Source organism: Grus americana, chromosome 26 (genome assembly GCF_028858705.1).
Source record: "Grus americana isolate bGruAme1 chromosome 26, bGruAme1.mat, whole genome shotgun sequence".
In the NCBI taxonomy this organism is placed as follows: domain Eukaryota; kingdom Metazoa; phylum Chordata; class Aves; order Gruiformes; family Gruidae; genus Grus; species Grus americana.
Genome location: NC_072877.1, coordinates 1,403,269 through 1,429,386, shown reverse-complemented (window position 1 = coordinate 1,429,386; position 26,118 = coordinate 1,403,269). Strand labels below are relative to the sequence as shown.

Sequence of the window (26,118 nt, the reverse complement as noted above, 5' to 3'; positions counted from 1 at the left end):
TTTATCAGGAAAGTATGTGCTATGGTGTTGGAAAGCCATGCTCTGGTTTGCGCATTGCAGCTTTGCGAATGGCTTACGGGCCAAGCACTTTTCTTCCCCCTCAATAGGAAGGTAAAGGATTGTTTTCTCTTACAGAACACGTACTAGTGGAAAGGACCTAACACAGTTAACAGTTACGCCTTTCTGCTTTAGCTGCAACAGCAGCAAGGAATCCAGCTACCTGTAAGGATTTGGCCCTCTGTGCCTGGAAAGTCTGGTTTCACTGACATCAGTGATCCAGCACACGTTCACCTTAATAACACTGAGATTCCATCCTTACATGTCCATTTGCATGAATAACCCTCAGCTGAATGCCAAGCCTAAATCCTTGACTGAAATCATGAGTGTTACGCTCATTCCTGTTCTTCAAGTCTCACCTCCCTTCACTAGAGGCCCACAACTACGTCCAGTCACAAAGTCACAGGATCCTTTTCAAGAAGATCTGGCTCATTTGCTACTCTCAAAATGAGTTATGTTCTCTTGTCTCTAATGTTCTAAACACAACACTTGTATGCAAATAGGCACAGCCCTTCTCTCTGAAGAGAAATATGGTCAACTACAATTATTAATTCTCCATTGTTGTTATGACTTTAAACTGTTCTTTAAAGCCACTGTGATCTCTTTCAAGCAGTGGAGAAAAAGAGCACTTTAATCACTAAAGGTGCATTAAAAATTCAACACTCGAATACTGCCTGATAGATTGATATTTCCCATGAGCTGTCAGGGGATTAGCTATTAAAAATTCACTTGTCCACAGGCACGTTAAATCTACCTGAAATTGGGCTCTGCTTATTTTCTTGCTATGTTTAAAGAGATGCTTAAATTCTGATCTATTCACAATTTAAATAAATCAGAGAAATTCATTTGTGTCTTTTTACAATGTTTTAAGACCAACTTCCATTTCAAGAGCCAGCAGACACTAAAGCCTGCTTGTCCTTCCAGAAGTGTCAAGGCTGTCTCAACATCTATAGCGTAACATATGATGAGGAGCATGGTACAATCGTTACTGCATTGAGTTACAATTTGAAACCACATGTTTTAAACTCCCCAAAATCTGCATTGTCACCACAGACTCTTCCATTAGCTAGCACGAGGCCTAAATTTGAGAAGAAAAACAAACATCTGCAGAGAATGCCCAGTTAAAGCTTAAATTAGCCTCTGACAGTACATACTCCCCTCCACTGACTGAACAGATTTAAGGTACGTAGGTAGGAGTCCATCCACAGTCTAAAACCAGGTAGAAGCAACGTACCCCTTCCTCAGTTCCTCATTCCTTCCATCCACTCCTTCAGAGAGCTGCAAGAATCAAGCCTCTCTCAATACCGGCAAAGCACCACAATGTTCAGTGATGGGCATACTTTATTTAAAAAAACCCAACCAAACAAACCCCAGTGAACAAAATGCCACAACTGTCCCATCCCCCAAAAGCCAGACTTTGTTGGTGGCACAGCTCAAAATGCTATTTGCAGAATTCATGGATTCTTTTTTTCCTGGGATGCCTTACTGGCTTTCTTACCAGCTAAAGGAACCCCGTCGCTGGCCAGGATGCTGATGTGCTACAGGGACACAAAATTGAAGGAGTCCCCTCCTTGGCAAGCTTACATGAAAGAACAAGAGACCTCAGATGGGACATAAAAAGAAAGACTGAAGTAGTATCTATCAGCAAGGTAAACACATCATCACGTCTCAGCAGATTGATTGATGTCGAGATTTTTACCCCCCCCCCCCCCCCCCCCCCAAAAAGGGAGAGAACTTGAATGTCTTAAATCCTGCCAATGTTGGACATCTTGTAGCTTTCTGATCGTAAACAAGTAATACACAACATTTAATTTAGAGAAAAATCTCAACTGTGTTTGCCAGTCTAAGTGAATTCTCCTATGACGAAGATTCTATAGATAGCCTTCTCTTTCATTTCATGGTATTTCTTCCACCGTGGTGTTACAACAGAAACCACACTGGGAACAATTTGGGATTGAATAGAAAATGATAGTGTCTAGACAGCAACTATGCCTGAAGTATTTTCGAGGAATAGAAAAACCAAGCATTACCGTCAGCTCTAATAGCTAGAAGTTAATAATGACAACATTAATTTTAATTTTAACTGATTCAAGGTAGGTATCTAAAAAAAACCCAACAAACAAAACAGAAAACAAAATCAATGACCTGGAATAGGAATTCTAATTTTCAAAGCTGGACAATTATTAATAATTTATATCATGCAATTAATACTGACTTTTCTAATGAATAGTATACTTTATGTCCCCATTTGGTACTCAAACACATAATTAATTTTTATTCTTAAGAAATAAACAGAGATGCAAAGGGTTTTGATGCACAACTAAAAGGAGAGTGAAATTAGGCATCGGATTCCCTTTTGCGTTTTAGAAAAATAATTCCCTTGAAAAAGCCTTTTATTTTTTTTAACACACCAAGGATTTAATGTCTCATATTCCATCTGCACACCTTCTTTTTAAAGGAGCCTGCCAAAATTTTTACTCAGAACATTTTCCCTGTCTTTCTGTCGTGCTAGAAGGTTGGTTCGGTCCAGATATTCAAAAGAAGGTCTTCATGCAAATATTTACACACTTAATGACGCAGATGAAAACTCAGCATTTCAGCTAGGCAAAAATATTCCTACAAAACCTTCTTCTTGTGTATCAAAATGGGCTGATCTGCCTTACAGGAACATGTCATGTCAAAATACTAACAAGAAAATTTCAAAACATTTGGTTATACTGAGGTCAAATTAAGTCAAAATGGCAGAATTTTGTAATTACCTCTGTTTCTTAAAAAGAAAAATTACATGCTTTGATTTTTTTAAAAACAAATATGGATTTGAAATTTAAGAATTTAGTGTTTTTAATGTCAATCATGTCTTGCCAGAACAAGAGCAATAGTTTGGGCTATTGGATCCTGTGGGGTCAAGCATCTATCAGAATCTATTCCTTTATGTCCAAAACAAAAGGTACATTTTTAAAAGAGCTCATCTAAGTTTTGCAGCTCAGTTCCCACAGCCAAAGCTGCAACAGGCTTCTTGACTTTTTCATGAGTAAGCAAGAAAAATTAGAAACAGAAGAGGACCATCAAAACACTCCATCCTGAAAGCAGCAGAAACCTTCACGTTAGTGAAACGGCTTCCAGCCTCCGTTCCCTTACAGTGATAGCACTGGACAACAGAAGTGGTCTTTAGGGTCTCGAAACCAAGTGGCTCCATCAAACACTACCCTTTCCATAATAATGCCATTATATTCTATTGGTGGAGTCTCTGCACGACTGCCCTGATAATGAAGTCCATAAAGGATGCAGTCTGCCTTCTGCAGAGAGACTGGAGCAGCCACTGCCTGGCAGGGAAGGAAATCAATGACTCCAATGCAAGCACCCTGTTGGCTACAGCGTGGAGTTATCAATTTTCTTCGCAGCTAGACAGCAGCTGCTTCAGTCACTCCGTTAAAAAAAAATAAAAAATCCCCAACACACAAACCCAAAACAAAGCAAAAACCACTAAGGATGGGGGGGGAAGAAACAAACAAACAAAAATCCCCCATACAGCAGCTGGCCACAACATCATAAATCAGGCTAGAAACATTTATATGAAAGAATCTCATATTCGTGTCAAGCTGAAAATCCAGATTCTTTTGATAAGATTCCAATTTTTACCCAGTACAATTTCCAGATCTTCAACCTTAAACACCAGGGCACATGTTCCACTTTATACACGGCCCTCACTCTGAAAGCAGATCACCTCTGCTTGATAGTTGAATAAGCTCGCCAGACATGGAAGGATCTCCCGCTAGGTCAGTGCATGGCACACTGTCCTCCTCAACAAAATATATTCAATTTAACATTGGTAAAATGAGTCATCTATTCACAGCCTGATTTTCCCATTAAGAGGAAGAAAAAAAAAATAAAAGGAAAGGATATCTACCAGCAGGTAATGACCAAACAGAAAACCATAACCACAGCTTCAGCTCCCCCAAGCTTGTGCTTCTGTCTGCTATGCTGGTGTTTAGCATTGAGCCAGACCCTGACCTGCTTAAAACAATCACTGAACTGAGTGGTACGGTGTCACATTTTTCACCACGGTTGCTCCAAGGTCTCCCTCTGTAAACATTCTGACTGTTGATCTTAAAGGAGGGCAAGAAAGACACCGGCAGATCAGGATTTTGTCTAAATAAATTAATTGTTCTAAGTATCCCAGTATAGTTAAATTGGGACAGCACTTTTCAGAACAAGCATGGTTTTAGAGTATGAGAATGTTCTTTAATGCATTTTCTTTTATAAAAGGAAGAAAACTGTATTCAATTAAAGCACCATTACACTGAGAAAAATTATGAAATAAACACAAGCTCATCCCTTAAAACCTCACAGACAAGACCGACCTGGTTACTTTAAAAAGTCCTTTGCAGAGCAACAAATGTAATTCATGAATCCTGATCACAAATTTTTAAGCTTATTGTATATAATAGTAACCGCCGATGCGTGTGCATTTATCCTATGGTAAATGAGTTCTAGATGGTATCTTTTCTTGGATAGGAGAGTAACGTTGTGCTCATTATCAATCAGGATGATAGCATGGACAAGACAGATGACCTGTAGTAAATATACACCTTGGTTACCTTGCGGGCAGTGACCTGCTTGCCTGCCCACATACTCAACTCACTGTCCTGGCAAGTTCACAGCATTAACACTCTCAGGGCTTTTGCATTAAATTGTTTGTGCTTTTCAATTTGTTAGACTTTTAAATTAATAAAGCTGCTTTCCCCTTCAACGGTACACAAAGGATAATGCGAACAATCATCTTGAATCTGTAAAATATTCTAGGACACTCAATAAACTTGATACAGTGCATGCAAGCCCATAATTTGCAGGGGACAAGTAGCAGATATTTCATATTTAACCACTGCAACTGTCTACTCTGTGTACATGCATCATTGGAAGACTAAGTGAAGAAGAAAAAAATAAGAAACTACTAAATATATTTATTTCAAACAAACAGAACACTAGGCACTCACATAGCACTAGCTTAATGTAATATTTAATTTAAAGCTTGGGTTGCTATACTAGCATTGCCAAAGTTATTTCATACCACAGACTACGACTGCATGGCTTTTATTTTAATACTCTGCCATTAACCAATTCTCTATGTCAGTTCTGAATAGGGCCAAGTGGAAACTTGAACATAAACATTAAGACAGCCCATGCAAATGCTCATCCTCTTTGTCTTCTTTCACCTTTCTAGGACTCCTACCAAATTAAACTTACCACTTTTACTTGCACCCAGGTAAAGATTTATATGGGCTTACTACCTTCTGAGCCCCTCTGCCCGCTTGCCTGCCTTTTGGGTGGCAGGAAGCTTACTCCAGGAGCTAACGGGGTTCAGCACTCGTCCACAAGAAGTTTTGACTTTCAAATGGAAGCATCCAGAATCAAGACAAATCCATCATTCTAATGCTCAGAACTAAGCTGTTGAAACCAAAGGAAATGAAGCCATACAGTGGATCATTAGCCATGTGTAAAGCGTTGCTCCCAGAATTAATAGATGCTATGTCATGCCTTGGGACTACTTTCAACCCGTTCCCAGTCAGCTGGAAAAGGACAGAGGGAAATTTCTATTCTATTTTTTCCCTGCTCTTTCTTCCTTTCTGCCCTCTTTTAAAATCCACACTGCTGAGAACTTCTATACAAAGTAATTCATAATCTAACTCTATCAAAAATAAATGCTCCTGCTACACATAAACCCAAAGATGAATTACCAAAACAGTAGAATAATACTAATAATGAGGGGCTGCAAGCTCCTTCCAGGCATGGGACTGTCTTGAACTGAGTGTCTGTCCAATCCCCTTGAGATCAGCGTTCCAAAGCCCCACAATGTCCACATAAGAAAACAACAAAAATAAAGTCCGATTTTACTGCTCAAACATTGTTGAACTTTAGTGCCTCTTCTGGTTTCAGACTGACCATGAAAGCAAGGAGTGCTGCTTACTCTTGATCATACAGCAATAGTAAAATCTTTGTAGAACTATACATCCGGTAATTAACATATGCTTCCTTTTACCTAAATGTTTCAAAGTACTTTCCGAGCCTTGGGATACATCCCAGGGGCCCATTAAACAAACAGCTCCTTTTAGATTGCTAAACACTGTCATAATCTGAAGAAAAATCAAACCCATGAAACACTCGCTTGTAAAGCAACCAGCCTCAACTTTAACCCCAGGCTCCCACCCTACTGCAATCTAGGAAACACTCAGTTCTCTCAGTACTTTATCAGTGTCTCACTTTGTTCTCCTCGAACACAGCCAAGGGCTGTGTAGCTTTAAACATATTTTGTCAGCACAAAGCAATGTACTTTCCCTGTGACGTTTGCAAGTCTTTTTGGGCAGTGTTCTCAGCCATTCAACCTGTCTTTCCAATTATGAACATTTTCAGGTGTTCTTAAATGAGCAGATCTGGTTTGGCCTCTACTTCAGTAGAGATGGAAAATAGTCAAACGTCTTCACTGCAATGGTCTTGAAGACTGTGTACATCAGAGAGCAAATGTTAGAGCGCCCATGAATAAAACTGGGCAAAACGGGGAAGGGAGAAGGATGTTGGCAACAGAGGCTTTTGACTGTACTTACAGGAAAAAAAAAACCCCAAAGGTCTGCTTCCTGAAACATTGCCTTTTGTTAATAAAGTTGCATATCTCAAAACCCCAATGCTTTTAGCTCCAAGCGGTGCTGCATTGCTCTAATGCAGCTGTAGTTTAAATTTCTCAGTCCCACAGAGACTGACCACTGCTCTGATGAACCCCTTCCTGTGATGTACATATGAACTGAGGGATCACTTTCAATTGAAGGTGTGCACCCCAGTTAGTTTCTGACGGTTATATCTACCCCATCTTTACATACAGAAAATATTTTCAATTCCTATAACCAATTTAAAAAGCCACCATTAGAGAGCAGACCAAGAAAATTATCTATGTTACATGGACTAAGGTTCACAATAATGATGTCAATTCTACTCAGGTTTCTTGCTTTTTTAAAACAGTACAGCTGAGAAGTATTCACCATTCTTATGATTTCAATAATTATCGCTACTGAATCAATCTACTGATCAGTGATTTCTAGTGATGCCAAGTTTCCTTTCTGCTGTGTTACAGCCAATGGAAATACATTTTTTATATATTCATATATACACTGTGTGTATATCTCTCTCTATATATATCTCTCTCTATATATATGAACAGACTCAGGAGCAAGTACTGAGAATGAGTAATTTGGTTTTTAAAATCACATAAGGGAAGCCAAGCCAGTACACTGTGAGAGAGAATTGCAGCATACAAAGCACATCACTTGCTATGAGATCTACAGTTTGCAGTGAAATTAAAGCTATTAACATCAGTCTTTTAGCTACTTGGTAAGCCAAGAAAGATGACAATACTACCTTAACTCTAATACAGGTTGGTAGATCTCAAGGCACTTTTTAAACTGTTCCCAAATGGAGGGGATAATGCACTCTTTCACAGAGTCATAAAATGGACTACCAGCACAAGAACAAACCCAGCTCCGCTGCCTCAGCTCCAGTCCTCATTCACCGGCCCATCCTGGTGCTGTCCTCCTTATAATTGTCATTTTATCCCACATACACATGGCTTCAACAGACTGAGCTGCTTGTTTTATTTACGGAGAAAAGGCGTACAGTCGGCTTGCAGGCACTGTACATTGGGCATACACGCAGGGATATCAAGATGCTACGATCACTTAAATACAGGCTGTCTCATCCTTGCAGCTATAAAGTACAGATATAAATACCGTTCTGATCTAAGTAAGCTGTATGCTTCCTCACTTATTATGCTGTTACTTAATTCTTTTACTCCTCTATAGAAGTACTTCACTGCTAAAAACCTTTCACTGCTAGATTACACTGGCTATCTGTTAACTAGAGCAATTTTACAGGCAGCCAAGTAGACACTTTCTATCCCAGATCATACTATTCCACTTGTTTTTCCAAATAAATCCAGTAAACATTAAAAGTACAGATGTTCCAGGGAAATAATTCTTGGCACATGAAAATATGTGAGCTGCCAAAGATTTTCCAGTTTGTTCACTGGTCTAACAAAAGCATTCCCCTGAACTGGAACTGAAATGGTGAAAGACTCTGCTTTCATGTGATTTGAAATGAAGGGAAGAACTCATCAACACGTCTGCTCAAGAAACAGCACATCTTTGATCCCCACTGGTAATTTATGCAGATTTAAAGTCCTAAAGTATGCAAACATTTCTTTACAAGTGTATTATCTTAGGTACTCAGCTGCCAGCAATAGCCATAATGTCAGTACCACTAAATTGAAAGTGAACTGATTTTCAGACATGCTGGGAACATACACCTTTAAAAATAAATAAATAAATAAATAAATAAATAAATAAGAACAAGCTGTTGAAAGGGCAACAGATGCAAATTCAAGATCTCCCGATTTTATTCCAAGCTTTTGCCAGTGACTTAATGAACAATCACAGACAAGCCACTTCATGTTGTTTCTCAATACATTAATTAGGAATAACGACACTCATCTCACCTACAGTTCCACAGCTGAAAGGTGCTATGTGGCAAAATTTCATTTTTATTTGGTTTAAAAAAACCCCCAGCACCTGGAGATACAATTTGCCAGAATTCTCCACATCAAAACAAACAGCAACTCCCAAACAATGCCAAAAGCAATAACAACAAGCTTTCTGCACACTGAGTGGCACTGTGCAGATCAAAATTCATTTGCCATGAAAAGCCACATATTTAGGGCTACGCTCTACTAAATCAGAAGGAAAAAGCCTCAGAAAATTTAGCAGTAAAAGTTTTTCCATGCCTAACTATCCAATTTGAAAGAATATGTTCTATACAAAAACACAGACTTCCAAGTTGCCAACACTCAAAATTCTTGCTGAAGGCAATTTGCTTTCCGTGCCACTACGAGATGCAAAAGGAGAAGTCTCAGAAGCCCAAGCCATCAGAACACTCTTGTACTGGAGTCAAGAACACAACAGTTGATCCTTGTCCACAAATGCTCAAGTTTTCATTTCACAAAGCAATTAACATGTCACAGCATTCATTCTCATGTAGATGAGATTCACCATGGTGGCACTACTCATCAGTATGTCTATACAGGCCTTAATTTACTATTCCAGTCCAAAGGTTGGACGAAGGAAGGGTTCTGCTTCTGTTCTATACAAGTGGTGACAAGTACAGAAACATGGCTTAACTTTTTACAGTGAACATACAACACATCCGAAACTGGTTTTGCATTTTGCATTTGATCGTATGTTTTAAAGACAAAGCAAAAATGATTTAATTGTCATTGTTTTGTATATTCCATTGTTGAATACTGTATCTGTTGTAAATTAAGATAAGGAATTTAATTGGCTCAGCATAAAGAAAACTGCAGAGCCTGCATTTAAAATCACATCTTTCATTGAACAACATTGCTGATTTTTTAGCAAAACTTCTAACTAAAGACCACACCATACCACTATTTGCATCAGTTTCAAAAGAACCAGTCAGGATGATGTAACATTTCAGCTAAGGAAAATTTCCTTAGAGGTACTGAACTATGCTGTAATCTTCAAAACTTTTCCAAGACAACAAAGCTGCAAAAGAACTCTGTCCTGTATCCAGAGAAATAAGCTTAAACATTTTGCACATTCATTAATAATTTGCTGAATTTTGAGATGACCGCTCACCTTTGATGGATGAAGAAAAGTCGGAGCAGAGAGTTCAAAGCCTCTGTGTAAAATCTCACCACTGCCTGGCAGAGCCTGCAACAGAAACAGAGGTTCCTCTACTCTAAACGCTAAACCAGGTTCTGCCCTGCATTAAGTAATGTTAGCTTCAGTAAAAACCAACAGGAATTGCCCGTGCTCAGTTTGTTAATTCAACCCCACTGATGACACAGATGGCTGTTGTTTTGAGTAACCGGTTCTATTAACAGCTATAATAGGTACCAGACCACAAGTGGCTTTAATATCAGAAAGGCTTGACTATCACTAAAACACACACAGTATTGCAGGTGTGTAAAATTATATGGAAACTTAAAAGATAAAATGAATATGTTATTAAAATGTTTCACAGACATAATGTAAAAAGTCATAGTTTAATCTTAAAAGTCATCATCTTTGATCATATTAAGAACTCTTTAACATCTCTCTCTTGAACCAATATAATTATATGTAATTATATCTGCAATCTAGAATTTTTGGCAGAGAGCACTATCAACCTCTGGAATTCACTGCCGCAGTGAATATCATGGTTATGTATTTTCTAGACATTTGAGTAAATGAAGAATTACAGGACAGAAAGGAAATAAAGTAACCTATTTGATACTAGATTTGATCACTAAAATGATCTGGGGTTTGCAGATAATTCAGAACTGTAGCAGATCTTTTGTTGGAGAAAGTATATTCTGTACTGAAATCAACAGCTCATCCAGTGCCATCCAACTATGCCATACCATACCCATTTGCTGTGGTAAAAGGTGTTTCAGAGGACTCATTTGTTAGTCCAAGCCTGATGTGTTCAGTCTTTCGTACTTCAGTTTTTACCTTATAACCACTAGAACAATCCTGCAGAAATTACCTTATTCAGTGGGAATTAATCAAACTACAGGAAGGCCCAGCTACCCCCTTTTCCTGATGCAAATGCTGCCACTAAACTAAAAATAAAAGGTGCCAAAGAAGCAAAACTACCCAAGCGAAGGAGCCTTTTCATTGCATATGTATAATTGGATCTGGTAAAAGAATCAAACAACAGGATCTGATCCTCTCTTGTGAGGAAATGGAAAACCTGAAATTGAAAAGAAAAAACCCACCCCAATATCCACTCCTCTGACCCTGGAGTTCATTTAACAGATACAATAATGTGGCCCTTGCAGCAACAAAACTAATTGGAAGCAAATATTTGTAAAATGCATAGAGGCCAGTTAATGATTTTGTAATGGGTTGACGTAAAAAGTGGCATCCGCCACATACCGCCTTGGCGATAACAGGAGGCTGGTTAGCACCTGCTGTCCTGATGCTGCAGCGACATCTTTTCAGTATGCAGAGCCTGTAGTTCTCATTGGTTTTTGGTGCGTTGCTGTTGTCGCCTTCTTTAAGCGAGAGAAAGCAGAAATCTTTCTTCAGCCATATTTCTTAGCCTTAAATTTTTTAGTGAGTTAGAATGAGCTGCTCTCTTGATTAAACACAGGACTCTCTTTTACTCCATCATTTTCAGTATTATCACCAAGAAGAAACACATAAAAGCCTCACTGTAAATGAGCAAAGTTAATGAAAAAGAGCCATGTGAGGCTTGTAAACCATCTCACTGTTTCAGATCTCCCTATAACCTATAGCTCTTGCACACCACCTTACTCAGAGAAAAAGTGCTGCAATGTAAATGAATCTGTAAATTGTCTAGGTCTAATGCAGGTAATTGGGACTGGCCAGGATGAAGAAAGCATCTTTCCTGGCATGATCTCCAGGAAAAACAGAAAAGGCACTGAGAGGAGGAATTTGTGTCTGAAGTTTATATTTTCAAAGCTCAATTCTCAGTGCAGCCTGGCTTGAGCTTACTGACACCAGCAGATAGAGATGGTCTGATTTCAGTGGGGTTTTTTGATCAGACTCCTACACCAAAACACCGTTTACCCAGCGTGCATTAGAGAGATCTATGCTTTCTCATAACTGAATATTCATTAAAAGAAAACAGCAAACAGACACAAAAAGAAGAATATAATGAAACAGTACATGACTCAACAATAAATCATCATCGATTTTGCTAAGCCCTCTTGAACCTGTTTACATGATGGAGAGCAAGCCTAAAAGGAAGCCACGCACAGACTGCAACACAGTCTGCAAACTACCACAAAAGGCTTGGCAAATCAAGTGCAGTTACCTGGCTAAGCTAATTATTCTCCTCTTTTAGATTACTCAAAGACGATTTATTAATTGTACTGGGAAAAAGACTACTATATCCTTCCATATTTCCTTTTGCTAATTTTTAATTCATTCGCTCTTAATTATCAGGACCTACTCTGCAATATCCTGGATGAATTCTAATAATTAAAGTCCAGGTATTTGCTCTAAATTAAATCTGACCCCAGCTCTTGGGGGAGGTTGTGGGGTTTTTTCTCTTTTGAATAAGAAAAATTGAGGAGACATATTTGTTTATGACATCAACAGAATAGCTGGCTCTTAACAAGACAAATATTACACCAAGTTAATTTGAAGGTAGTATACATAATGCAGCATATCAGTTTTGTACGACATATGGGATTGTGCCTGCATAATAGCAACTTAAAAACAACATCGTGTTGCCAGTGACAATTACTATACTACAAACCATTTCAGTGGGGCACACATTAATTTAATTCATTGCAGCAGGCAGGTTGGCATGCACAGAGAAAAATCACTGCAAAGTGACGAATGCTTTACATTTTACAACATAAATACTTCCTTCAGGACTACAAACCCCTGTCATGACAGAAGCACCTTCTGGCATTACTCTAATTTATTAAGTCAGTCCCGCTGCAACAAAAAAAAGTACCTGCAAACATACATTACAATCATCATCAACTCTATTTTACTCTGTCCCTCGTATGGATGCAACAGCAGGAAAAGCATCCAGGAGCTTTCACCTAAAAATTGTGAAGAGCACTATAAAATATAAACCTAGAAGCACTTCTCACCTTTTCTCTTACAATCAAGAAGTTACTCGTAAACAAGCCCTGAAAATTCATGACTCAAGAAGTATTTCACATGATATTGTGGGCAACATGGTCAGTTGGGGATCTCAAAAGACTTGGATTCATTGTAGTTTGATGGCTATGTGCTTTTACTCCTGTCAAATGGTTGCGTCAATTCGCCAAGTGATACTAATACAATAATGGAGAATTCCATTTATTTCAGTGGAGCTAAAGCCTGTACTGGAGAATAAATACATATGGATCTGTAATACTGCTTGTTCTTCAAGGTTAGATCCTGCAAGACTGCCCAGCCATTCCACTCCTGATCTTGAAAAGCACTGAAAATGCATACTTAATTTAAACAGGGAGTTTGAGGAGTGTGTATGTACAGAATATGAACATGACTATTTTCCTGCACTAATTTAATCCAACTAGCAGAGGAGAATATGTACAGTTCTGAAGGCCAATATGCTGATATCACCAAGGGGTTCTCAAGAATGAACAATTCACATTTCTGGTCTTAGCAGGGGACCACCAAGCTTACCATCTTCTTGATGGTAACAGTGTCTTCAAGCTGCTTCAGAAGGGTAGATAACAAACCATTAAAATTAGTCTGTTCCTTTAACAATTCTACTCTTAAACGTCTTTTCTTGTTCCTATCTTCACGTGAAATTGTCTTATATAGGAAGAGACTGCATCACATCCAAACTATTTTTCAAATATACAATGGAGACACTTCAAATATACTTTGGAGACTGCTTAGTGTTTGAAAGCAATAGGAAATCTGGAAAAAAAAAAAATTCGAAGTCAGAGGGTCTTAAGCCAAAAACACCTTGGAGTGTGTGAGGGGAAGTCAGATTATCCAGTGCTAAAAATCAGTTGTAAATGCAGAGAAACTTTCTACATGTTCTATACAAGCTACTTTCTTTCTCGTCCTTTCTATCAACTATTTTAAGCCATTTTATCTGTGCTGGCGTCAGTTGTTGCTAACCATAGTAATCTCCTTCTACATAAAAATTAAAGGGCTTCATGAGATTATGTAAAGTCAGCCAAGAATAGAAATGAATATAAATACCAAGGAATATATCAGCCGTTAACATTCAAGACGAGATGTAATCTTTGGGAAGCAACAACGTTTAGATGTCTTTAGTAGGCATTTGCCCATTTGTGTAAGAACTACAACATCTTGAACTGATGTAGACAGACTCGGGGACGGGATTTCAAGAGAGGCTGGTGCAGCAACAACAGCTTTCTAAAGGGCATGGTCAGTAGTATTGCAATCAGGACTCAGCTTAACCACGTAGCAAAACTGAGACCTGGTCTTTCTGTTTGTTAGGGGAGGAAAGCTAAGTTACTTAAGTGAGTTTCAGTTTTTACAAGTTTTCATGCTTTTTAAAGATAGCACTTTCTCTTTTTCTTTCTTTTTTTTTTTTTTTGAGGGGGTGGGGCGTGGTTCTGTTTTTCATTCTCTTCCCGCCATCATCAAAATTTCGCTTTTTCGTGGAATGAACAGCCTGAAGCAGAAACTGAAGATGACTGTAATCCTGACCCTAGTCACACAGAACCATGACTGCACAGAAAAGCTGAGCAGAAATTAGTAGAGCTTCCAGTTCTAATGAACCAGGTTAAACGGAGACACTGTTTACACGCAGGAGAACCAAGCTTACTCCAATTACTGTCACTGTCTTAATGCGAGGTGCCCAGGGCTGCCAATTCTCTTCTGGTTGCAGTTCCCAGAGGTTTAATTTACATCTTTGTGATACCTTTACTCATAGCTGCTGCTGGACATGATTAGTAGCTTGCAAAGAAAATTTAAGTGAAAGCAGTCAGAAATTTTAGGTGATTTGGCCCTACAATGCTTGGGAGTTCACAGATTTCACCTCAGCATTCTGTGGCATTCTAGAAGACTGAAGAGGTAAATTTTCATATTCCTCTGAAATTGCCCATATTCCTGCTCATCTATTACATTGTTTTGCAACTTGTCTGTAAGAAGAGTTTACATAAAAAGGATGCCACAACTGCCATACCCTTCTACGGCCCTCAAAAACTTCAAAAAACAAGCAGTGAATAACTGTATCTGACATGATTTCCTCTAAGGGAAAGGAATGATTAGCACTAACACTAGATCATGTGAACAGGGCCCATGAATGCCTTCCTATGACGCATTAGAATGAAACTTGCAATGAAATTGTTCACAATACTTTTTTTTCTCTCTAAATCCTGTGTCTCAGAGTACGTGAACTTCTCTATAGCTTCCATAATAATAATTCCTAGCATGCAGAGGTCACGCCGCTATTCTCAATGCACTGCTTTTTTCTGTGACAAAAGATCTCAAACACTGGCCATTACAGAGCAAGGTATAAAACAGAACAGGAGAAAAGCAACACAGTAGATTAAGCAAAATACAGTTAAGTGCTTCTTTGAACAGAATGATGGCCTTTCTTGAATGATGGCCTTAGCTCAGAATCTCGTTAAATCAGATGAAACTGCTGAAAGGACTTACCTGGCTTTAGCTCCTGAAAGTCATTGTAAAAAACATTTTAGGCACTTAGGAGCCCCTGTCTCGTCAACTTATGGCTCCTATGATCACTGAGTCATACCTGCAAGTCCACTGAGCCTTGGCACCACTGTAGCAACAGGTTCCTGCCCTCACCAGAAAGCTACCTGAGCGTGGTGCATCTCCTCAGCCACCAACACTCATGAACTAAAACATTCAGGTGCAACAGTGATCTCCAGTCACATTAATATGCCACGTAGCACGCTGACAGCTGATGAGCTGACGTTCAGGCACTCCTTCCACAGGGAAGATTAGAGGGCTGCCTGACTGCTGGGGATCTCTTCTGCTACTACAGCCTGGAAACCAGAGCCTCTCCAATAGGAGTCACGCTTCACAGGCACTGAGCGCCCCGTGGTGCAACACCAGCCAGAGCAGCACTGTGCTGCGCCCGAGCCTCTGGGGTGTCGGGCTCTACCTGCGGGGCGATATTGGTCCCACACCTTTGCCAGGTACCTTCCCTCAGTACTGCCTTATGCCACATGGCTGACCAACTGTTCAGACACATCTCAGGATGCGTTATCATATTGAGTGGCTCTGAGCAATACAGATTGCTAGAAAAACATAAGCAGGTCTGTAATCTACATTAGAAATTAATTTGATACTTATCTTGCTTAACACTAGATACTTGTTTACAAATTTGGTCATAAGTGACAACTGAAAATATTATCTTTTATTGCCCCCAAATCCCTTTCTGTCCATTAGATCAAATCAGAAATTCAGAATACTGAATATAAAAAATAACAATGTAAATGTCAATGCTAACCAAGTATCTAACATCTGTGTAGTATTATTCTGACACTGAAACATAGAGGAGAATAAAGTTTAAAATAGATTTGAAGTCACCATATTTAAGAAAGTTGTGACACTACCCTCTTTGAACATGAAAAGCCAAAGTAAGACACACTCCATTTTTAATTCATTCCACTAGTTACAAACAATACAGATGCTTCAGAACAGTGAATTACATTCTCTCTCACACTCTGAGCACAGCAATAAGAATGAACAATGAGATGTGACTATGATGGAAAGCCAGCCTTTACATCTAAATTTCAACCGAGTAGTCTTTTTGCATACTCTCCCTCACTTATACCATGGCAAACTGCAAGTACTACAGTGTTATCTGTAAAGTAATTAATCTTACTTCTCTCAGTCTCTCATCTACCAAACTACTATGAAAAATTCTTGTGCATCCTGTTTCTGTAGAAAGATACTACTCCTGAATTATCTGCACATTGAGCATTAATGATGAGATGCCTCGTACCTCTGTAGGATAAGATGCCTCCAAGTTTAAAGCTTCTAATGATTTTCTTTGTGAAATAAATCTGTATGCCTGATAAAAGCACTCCTCCGTCCCTGACAGACTGTATCTGTATCATCACACGCAATACAGACGACATCTGTGTCTGCAGAAAAGTGGGGTCGTACCCTTATGCTTTGTAGTCCTGTAGCCACACAAGAGATGGTTAAAAACTGCCAACAGCAGCAAGGCTTGCCCCCTCCCACGTATAGCCCTACCTGCTGAAGTAAATATACTTACTCAGTATAAATACTGTAAATATATTAAAGGCACTGCCATTTCCCTGCTGCCAAAAAGCAGCAGGTGGATGCACCCATCAACTTATCCAGCATTTAAACTGGGGAAGCTAATACCCTGCAGAGTTACAATTTCATGCTGCAGACTGAGGTAAGGAACACGCAGAGGAAAACTTGGCTCGGAAAGAAGCATTCCGAGAGACCTCTCTCATCTCACCAAAAGTAGCACCAGATGAGAAAAATCACACGAGTCCAGGAGCTGACCTATGCCACAGTATTAGCAATAAGCATGCATTACTCATCTTACCCATTGGCAAGAAGATATTCTTGGAGGCAGGCTGGATCCTTGGGAGCCTTTATCTACCTCATGGAGCAGCAATGCTCTTTGGCTGACTTGGTACCTCCTCTTCCTTCTTTCTTGGTTTTGATCCACAGCCAGGGATCAAGCCTTGCAAAAGAGAAACTCAGCTATTGTAGTTTCCACTTACTCTCCCCTCCCCTTTTCCTATCATCCTGGCTATTTACTGTGAGTGGACAAAACAAATGCTGTTTGCCAGATGAAACAACACGGTAATCAGCAATGGTGTGCCAGATATATCTCAATTAAAAAAACCCCAAACACTAACCAACCAAAACCCACCACCATTGAGATGAATACTTGTTTGGAGTTGATTCAGGGTCTTTCAGTGATTTTACCAGGACACTGAAATAAATATATCTGAAACATGCATATGTCTATATTATACATTTAAATCATTGGAGCTTCCAAGTATTTTATTGAGAAAGCACAGATAATGACTGAAAGAAAATGCCAATTTTATTTGGTGGCTCACTCTCTATTCAACCTCACTGATCAGACAGACAAATTAAGAAAGATAGTGTGCTTACCCAGAAGCCATTTGTTAGACATCTTCAAAAATCGATGCTTGACACAATTGAGTATCTTTTTGCAATAGAATTTTATTTGTCATGTTGGGCTAGAAGCGTCAGTTAATAACTCACTCTACAGTTCCATAAACCTCCATTGCTATCTTTCACACAACCTTGCAGTTTCACAGGCTGTTGTTAAGAGTAGCTTAAAATAGTCTGTTATCAGTCCTGACCCTCACTGTTATAACTCAAACAGATGCACTATCTGTGATCATTCTGACAAGGAAACAAAATAAACAACCCAGTAACTTTGAAAAGGACATATACACACTGAATACATACACATATAATGGCTACCCACTGGAGAGCTCATACCATAAGCAATGGAAAGGTCAATTCAGCAACACAGAACTGCTGTCCCAACCTTATTACAAACTAGGGATGGGACAGAGTCACTCACTTCTGATTCAGATTTTCTGTTTTCCCAAGTTCTTGGATGCTTGCACGTATGCATCTGGTTTGAATGACAGAGTTCAGAACAGTCAAGCTGCAGGTCAAAGTAGCAGGACTTAGTGTGATTTGAGTATACAGGTAAATACTCAAAGTAGTCAGACTTAGTGATCTACCACGTTCCCCACAGAAATCTCAAAGACACAGAATAAAAATATTAAGTAGGCAAACTAGTTTGGAAATTGCACCTCCTTTGAGTCAAACACACTGTTTTTAATTCTGCAGTGCCAAGAGACTTCCCATCTTCAGTCACAAAAACTTTGTGTCTGGTTTAGTTCAGCTCCTGATTTTCAAGCTCATGAGAGGGTGTCAGCTCTAAGCGTCAGCCTGAATTTCATTGTACTGTAAAGCCCACAACTTACACACACCCTAAGTCTTCAGTCCAACAAATGATATTTTTTGTCTGCAAAAAAACCCCACACACATACAGAGAGAATTCTTTCTCTTAGCCATGATATGTAGTTGCAGGGCTACACACATGCCTTGGGCCCTTCACACACAATCTAAATCCAGTTACTTCTCTCCCGCTGTATGTTACTTCCTTCCTATGTGAGGTTAGATTATGGCATGTAAGCGCTTCACCTGCGAGCACCTCAGAGAAATACCCTTCGACTCCCCAATGGACAGCTTAGCCTTTTATCCAACAAACAACTCCCAGAAGATCTGTTCTGACTACAGTTATTGATTGCCTTAAGTCCTTACAAGAAGGTCAGCCTAAGGGTCGACAGACCCCAACAAGAGAGGGGTCACCCTGTTGATCCCAGAGGTGAAGGAAACTCCAGAGCACAGGGAGCTGCTGTGAAAGTTTCCGGATGAAATTTCACTTCTCCAAGTGTGGTGTTGTATGTGTTCAGTTCAGTTAGTTGCTGATAGTAGTGATAGAACCTGCGATTGCTACTTGTTTTGACAGTACAGCAAACTCTCCATAGACTCCCATTATCTCTCTTCCACTTAGCACATCTTGATAATGTAATGTTGTCTCCACAGGCTTGTGCATTCAATGGGCAAGCGACTGCAGATACAATTCCCCACATTCTACTCTAGGAAATGGGGAGTTACTGGTATAGGAAATCAGAACAGAAATAACTGTGGGGCAGTGCACAGCAGTCATTTATAAATGCAGAGGGTAGGACACTGCTAATACAATTTAACTTTTAACACAATAGGAGTTCCTCAAATACCCAACTTTGATGGATTCTATACAAGCTTGTGAATACACCTGCACGATGCCAGCAAGGAGGCTATTTTGGTGCCGCGTTGTTTACGGTCTAAAGAAACAAAACCTGGCAGAGGGAAAAAACACTGAGAAAACAGACAAGCTAACCCAAATTCATTATCTCACTATTGTACTCTTCCTTTAAAATGCAGGATACGCAGACAGATGGGAGTTAGGAGCAAAATCCATATGCTTTCTTTAAAAAGTCTCACAGAAAACTCTCTGAACTGTATTTGTGGAATTAATCAGATGAGTGGCAAACATTACAGATTTGTAATGTGTGTAAGCAGTGTTTCTATAGCTAACACCAAATTGTTCCGCTACAAACTCTGGTGTTATGAGTTCAATACTCCTAGCTGTGAAAAAAACACTTTGGGCTGAATGCACTGGGAATCGTACTGAAAAACAACCTCTCTGGATTCAAACTTTGTGGCACTAACATAGAGTATAGTTACTACTGAGCTAAAAACTGACAGGGCAAGAAACAGGGAAAACTGCATTCCTGATTTAAGCAAAAATTAAACTAAACACCTATTGATTCCCATTAGTTTATAAGAATATAATTAAAAATTCTAAACACTGTGAACAATCTGCAGGCAGTACAAACAAGCCTGGGCAGAGAATTAATTATAATTGTCAGCCACACTTCAAAAAAAGGCATATCTCTAGTTTTAAAGCTTCACAAATTTGTAAATAACCAGATATTCTCAAAGAAGGAAATGTTAACAGCATAATTCTGAGAACTACTAGCAAACAGATGTTACTACGATAAGACAGAAATTAAAAAAGAATAGGTTGGGAACTTTCTTCCCATTGTAATTGGGATGTTGCTCCTGAAGTGTGTCTAAAAGAACTATTTCTCTAGTTCCAGTGTGAGCTCTTAGGGATAAGTCAACAGTGGGTGAACCACAGAAGGTGTCTGGTCCCGCACTTAGCAATACAAATACCTGCATATTCTACACTACTTAAGAGCCAGGACAGGTATGGCTCCCCATTTTTTGTTTATAAAGGGTAAAGGAAATCAACTCCAGTAGCTTATTTTTGCATACATCTTCATCTGTTGTAATCTGTCTACCTGGGCCTGGAACAACAGTCTCACAGCAGTTGCTTGTTACTGTTGATTCATTTTCTCTTCCATTGCCTAAAGCAGGCCGCAGCCAGAGGTGTTTCTGAAGTGGAAATAACACATGATTTCTGTGGTTAGGGAATTATCAGAAAATTAGCCCTAGGAAAGAATGAAGGAAAACACTACCAATCTGTAAACAGACTATATTTAATCTTCGTGTATTATAATAAAAACTTTATTACAGATAACACCTTTTATCTTAGCAATCAACAATTCTTTATATTGATCACTGTGTGATTCATAAATGAGCTCTATCATAGGAGAACAGTAGCTGTAATTTTACAGTGCTGCCTATTGGATGAGACTTGAGCAAAACTCTGATCTTCCACTGCAAACACAGCACTGTCTATAGAACTTGTATGACATATAAAACACTTTGTAAAGAATATACAGAAAAGCTTTGTGCTAAACTCCTTCTCATTATATAAAAGCTTTTAATGTATTACCAGTTTTAAAAAAATCTGCAGAGGGGATATTGTCTCTGCATAACAGTAATGGATTTAGATTACACCATCATCAGGAATCTCTGGTTTTGTGGTTGAGCACAGGCTAAAGGCTTAATGCTTGAAAACAGGGCTGGCCTCACTGATTTATGAGGCATGAAGATAATTAAGCATCCTCCCACTTACTGTGAAACTCATGACTTAAAATGCTCACAATATACCCCTCAGTACTTGTCTTTTATATATACATATGTATAACCCTTACACATGTGTATGTACATTACAATGAATATCTAAACTGAAAGGATAGCAATCAAATGTGTAGTTGCTCGTATCACATGTTAGAGTACCTTGATACAAGAGGACTCTCCATTTTCCTAGTTGTTAACTAACTGCTAATAATAGGATTGAAGTAATATTACAGTAGTGACCCTAGGATCTGCTAGGCTAAAAAGACTCCCTGTAGGACATTCTATGTGGTTATATAAAGGTGCTTCAAATGTCAGTGAGGAGCCTGATATGATACAATAGCATAATAGAGAAACAAAAATAAACTTCAAAGCTAAAAAGCCCAATCCTTCCTCATTCCTCATTCAAGCAGAGTTAGAGCCCTCTTCGGGGTGGTGCCATATGGACGTAAATTTGAGGCTATCCCAGGAAAGAGAGATTTTAAAAAATTTACCTGTACAGTATACAAAATTAAATGAACAGTGAAGAACAGGTGTGGCATGCTAGTTAAATTGCTTTGTCGGTTAAATTTAATTAATGTCATTATTCCTAGCTGCCTAGTATATCAGATCTCTAATTAAGCACACACTGTCCTCTGATTAAAAAAAAGTTATTGCAACTAAAGGTTTGAAACAAAGAGAACTACAGTTGACAACAACATTGTCAGGTGGTTCTAAGTCTGTACTTCAACACTGAGCAGACATTAATCCTAGTATCCCAGTTCATAACTGGGCCATGCTTTTCCCAAAAGCATATTTATCTATCAAGTGTGGCAAATTAGATTCCTAGTTTAAAACTGGATGCCTTGTAATATTCAAAGGTTAAAATTTCCCTCCCTTTACCAAGGGAAGGGTTTGTATCCATCTTTTCCATCAAGCATCATCAGATTTAGCCTGAAAACTAGAGCTTAGCAGATTGTACTGCAGCACACAATATTTTTATTTATATTATATTATTTTTTAAAGTAACAAGGTCAAAACGAGCAGAAACCATTTTAATCGTCATCCCTTTTATGTTGGAGTAGTTTGATCACCTTAAGGGGATTCAAAATAAAGGTCTGAAAGCCATATGGGACAACACAAACATTAATCTAGTTTGCCTTCTATGCCCTCCTCACTCCCTCCCCCCCGTCTGCCCACTGGATGCACTTGATTTATCGTGTTCAAAAATGACTCAGAGCTGAGGTCAAACAACGTGCAGAATGTAACCGTTTCACTCACTTAACATTCCCATGGATTACCCCAAAATGGTGAGATTAGAGCACTGCAGGCAGCTGGAAACCTCCCCCTCTTCCTCTCCCCCTGCTTCCATCCACTGGGTGGGAGGAGGGAAGATGTGTACAGAAATACTCGGACACATCAGCATGCTTTTGGGGGGCCCTAATGTGGCCGTGTTAAAATGTCAGCCTGTGGTCTCATCTCCTTTTGAAGAGACAAGAAATTAACTGGCTGGATCCTCAGGTGCAAGAAGTCAGAATTGGCTTGAAAAAGATCTCTGGGCTCCATCTAGGGTTAACAAGTGAAATATTTCAGTTAGAGAGGAGACTAAACTGGATTATCTAAAGGTTCCTTCTGGCTTTAAAAAAATGCATATAGAAATCTGTGAGAGACAGCTGATTATCTGGCTCAGTATCCTAAGCCTGAACACCAGGCTACTGGAGAAACAATTTCAAAACACCAGCTTATGAAAGAAAAAAAATGGAAATACAGCAGTATGTAAAAGGTTTCTAATGATTTATTTTTTACCAGTGCCACACAAATCCTGGCCTCAGGCATGCTATACATTCCCACATGCTCCCTATCCCATGGCCAATTGTGTGGCAGCAAAACTAAGTCCCACAGGTTTAGGTGAGAGCAGACTCCACTGTGTGCCCAACTGGTGCAGCCTCTTTCATTTCTATGACTGGCACGAACAGATTCTACTGAATTTTAGCTAACTTTTCCTAAAAAAAATTAATATAATCCTTTATGCATATCCACCTAGTATTTCAAAGTTTTTGGGAAGCCAGAGTTTTATTATTGCCCTCCATTGTCTCTGTGCTACGTGGAATGAGTACAAAATGCTGGCAAACCAACAAAACAGGATGCATTTTACATCCCTGTTGCACAGGAGTAGGCAGCCACACGAAGTACAAGAAAGCCCCAGGACAACACGCAGGAAAGCCCACTCAAGTCCCCAGCCCACTACAGAAAAAAAGATGACAGTATACAGTGTCATCTGTCCAGTAAGGTAAGACACTGTGGCCACATGTATCTGACAAAGATGCAAATACTTACCAGCAAGAATTCTAGCACCGAGGGAGAAAGGAAAGAAAGAATGATTCCACTAGACAAAGATACAGCCTTCCTTAAATTAAAATATAAAGCACAAGCAGGCTTATAGAATTTCCTTATTAGCTTTGAAAAACTACTGTGTATTAAAAAGACCACAGAATGTATTTCATTTTTTCAGTCCAGCAAAGAAACCAACTGACACCCTGCCATTTGTTCATTTACAGCAAATATTAACATGGAACACAATTTTCTGCCTGACACAGTCATTTTAATTTTTACCAAGACGAATGTTTTGAACGGCACAGAATAATTAAATCATTTTCTATTCCAAAAGAAGCCTCACGATCTCATTGTGTGTTTTCACCATTTTGTAAATCATCTAATGATTTTCTGCTAGTTTAAATATTACCTCTCCATACCAAACTGATTAGCTAACGTGAAATACTCATGGCAGAGGGACTTTCAGGAAGCACCAAGTTCTTAAATCATCCAAAGATTTCCTGCTACTGTGAATGTTACTCGTCCTATGAAACAGGTCAAGAAGATGCACGATCAGCAGGGCCAAATTCCTGTCTGTTGATGTTTCTTGTTCATTTCAAAACAAATAGTCAGCTACAAAAAGAGAAAGGAGAAATTTCACCTTGAAGCTCAAGTTTTCAAATTAACTCTTCAGTCACCATAAAGAAAAATACCTCTCAGTTTGCCCAAGATTCTCTCTCTCTCCAAAACAAATGCTTCCAATCAGCTATAATATACAGTTGATCAGCATATACAGAAAAGTCTATCTGTAGACATAAACTGCTATTTTAAAATAATTAAAATCTGATATACAAGGTCATAAAACAGGAGTTGTCATTCTCACTTTTTGAAATGGTTTAGGTGAGCAATGAGTAGCTATTTTCTTCATAAAGAATATGGTCTACATTTCACTTCAAGTGCAGTGTGTGAGAATAATTTTACCTTAGCCATTTATAGATCAGGCTCTTATTCTTTGTTTTGCTCAAAAAGAGAGGAGTAACGGGCTCACCTCAAACACGAAAAACCTGACAGAGAAGCATTTGATGCTTCATGCATTGCATGAACCTATAAAAAGTTGGATCCTTTAAGTGGATAGGGATATTAACTACCACTGAAACCTAAACATGCCTAGTGACAAAGCCGTCTCCAGCCTCCCCAGCGTTCATCTCAAAGTTCTGACAGAGAGATTTTAAGAAACATTGAGCCCATTTTCATTTACAATGAAGCTAAACTGTTCATCTCCAGGAATATTAGAAAAACCTACTAATTTTTTCCCAACTTTAAAAATACTGCCCCCCCCAAGTAATTCTGGTCTTTCTCAGCTACTTTGCAGCCATGAAACACTAGCTAGATGACCATTTTTTTTCCAGGTAACATTAAAGAACCAGGCTATCGGAAGGAATCCCATTTATTCTGCTGGATCTTAGAACAAGTTAAGTTGGGCTATTTCCCAGGCATCTGTGCAGCAAACACATCCCAGATCAGGAAGCCTGCTTGTTGCTACTGTAACTCTGGAATGGGCTCAGACTGTTAACAGACAGAGGATGATCGTTAGGCTTGTGGATACAACCAACAGCGTTTTGCAGGAAACAAGTCTGATTCCAGTTAATGCATTAACGCTCAGAGATGTAACTGAGCAGCCCGGTTCAGTGTATCATGCCTGCCATGATGACACGAACATCATCCCATCAATAATGCATATTCATTTCTGGCACTCTCATGTTCCTGTTTTTAGACTCTGATTCTGCATCTTATGATGTACAGTCTGACCTGCGTGCCCTCAGAAAGGGATAGTTAAGTTCATAGTTCCGAAGCTTTAGTATAGAGTTTTGTATGATAGCACACTGGAGACCATCGGTGTGATTCAGTAAAAGACAAAGCTCTCAAATTCATACAGAGTAGTTAACTTGGCATCCTAATAAAGTACTGCTTCGTTTTGCAAATGTGAAAACCCAATAAACTAAATGAATTTCTCAAGGTCACGGAAGGAGTCGATAGCAATTTCAAACAGGACCCAGCTGACTGACACCTTAATGACAGATTGACCATTAATTTGCACTTTGACTCACTCACAGCAGCACGAAGGCGGACTGAGGCTTCAAAGTCAAATGATTACATTTTAATTCCACTTTGCACTGGAAGAAACAGGGACATAGGTATGGGACAACAGCTAATCCAGTCTCCAAAGAGTAAACTCCATGGAAGCACAGCTGCTTCATAATCAGAATATATATGCCTTCTCCCTGAATCACACATGCTTGCATAGCTATCTTAGTTCTGCTGCGCTGCATCAGTTAAGCAAGAGAGAGCTAATTCTCTTCTGCATTGCACATCAGATAACCATAGTGATGGGACAGCAGAAAACCAGACTAGAACAATGAACACAGTTGTCACACTGGAAGAATGGGAGTGGAGAAAGTAGATTTCTACTTTGAATTTCAAAAGAAGTTAATTTCTATCAGAAACTGGAGAGCAGGGCCACAGATTCCTTTCATATCAATTTAAAGATTTATTTTTCTTGCCATAATGGACCTGAAACTCAAGTTTGCTCAATAATAAAAATTTGAATTTTAAAAGCACGAGGCTAATATACACACACTGAATTTTTGAACCACTG

The 26,118-nt window shown here is 39.1% G+C and overlaps 1 protein-coding gene across 5 annotated transcripts in view; it reads right to left on the bottom strand.

Moving 5' to 3' along the window:
* Nucleotides 1–26,118, bottom strand: part of LRRTM4 (leucine rich repeat transmembrane neuronal 4) — a 370,731-nt gene that overhangs the window by 66,779 nt on the left and 277,834 nt on the right. For 2 of the 5 annotated variants that reach the window (XM_054804770.1, XM_054804772.1), the window contains one exon: nucleotides 9,750–9,824. The exons of the other annotated variants lie outside the window; for them this stretch is intronic. In XM_054804770.1, coding sequence (XP_054660745.1) covers nucleotides 9,750–9,824 — 75 coding nt within the window. The remainder of the gene's footprint in view (nucleotides 1–9,749; nucleotides 9,825–26,118) is intronic. 5 annotated transcript variants of the gene reach the window in all.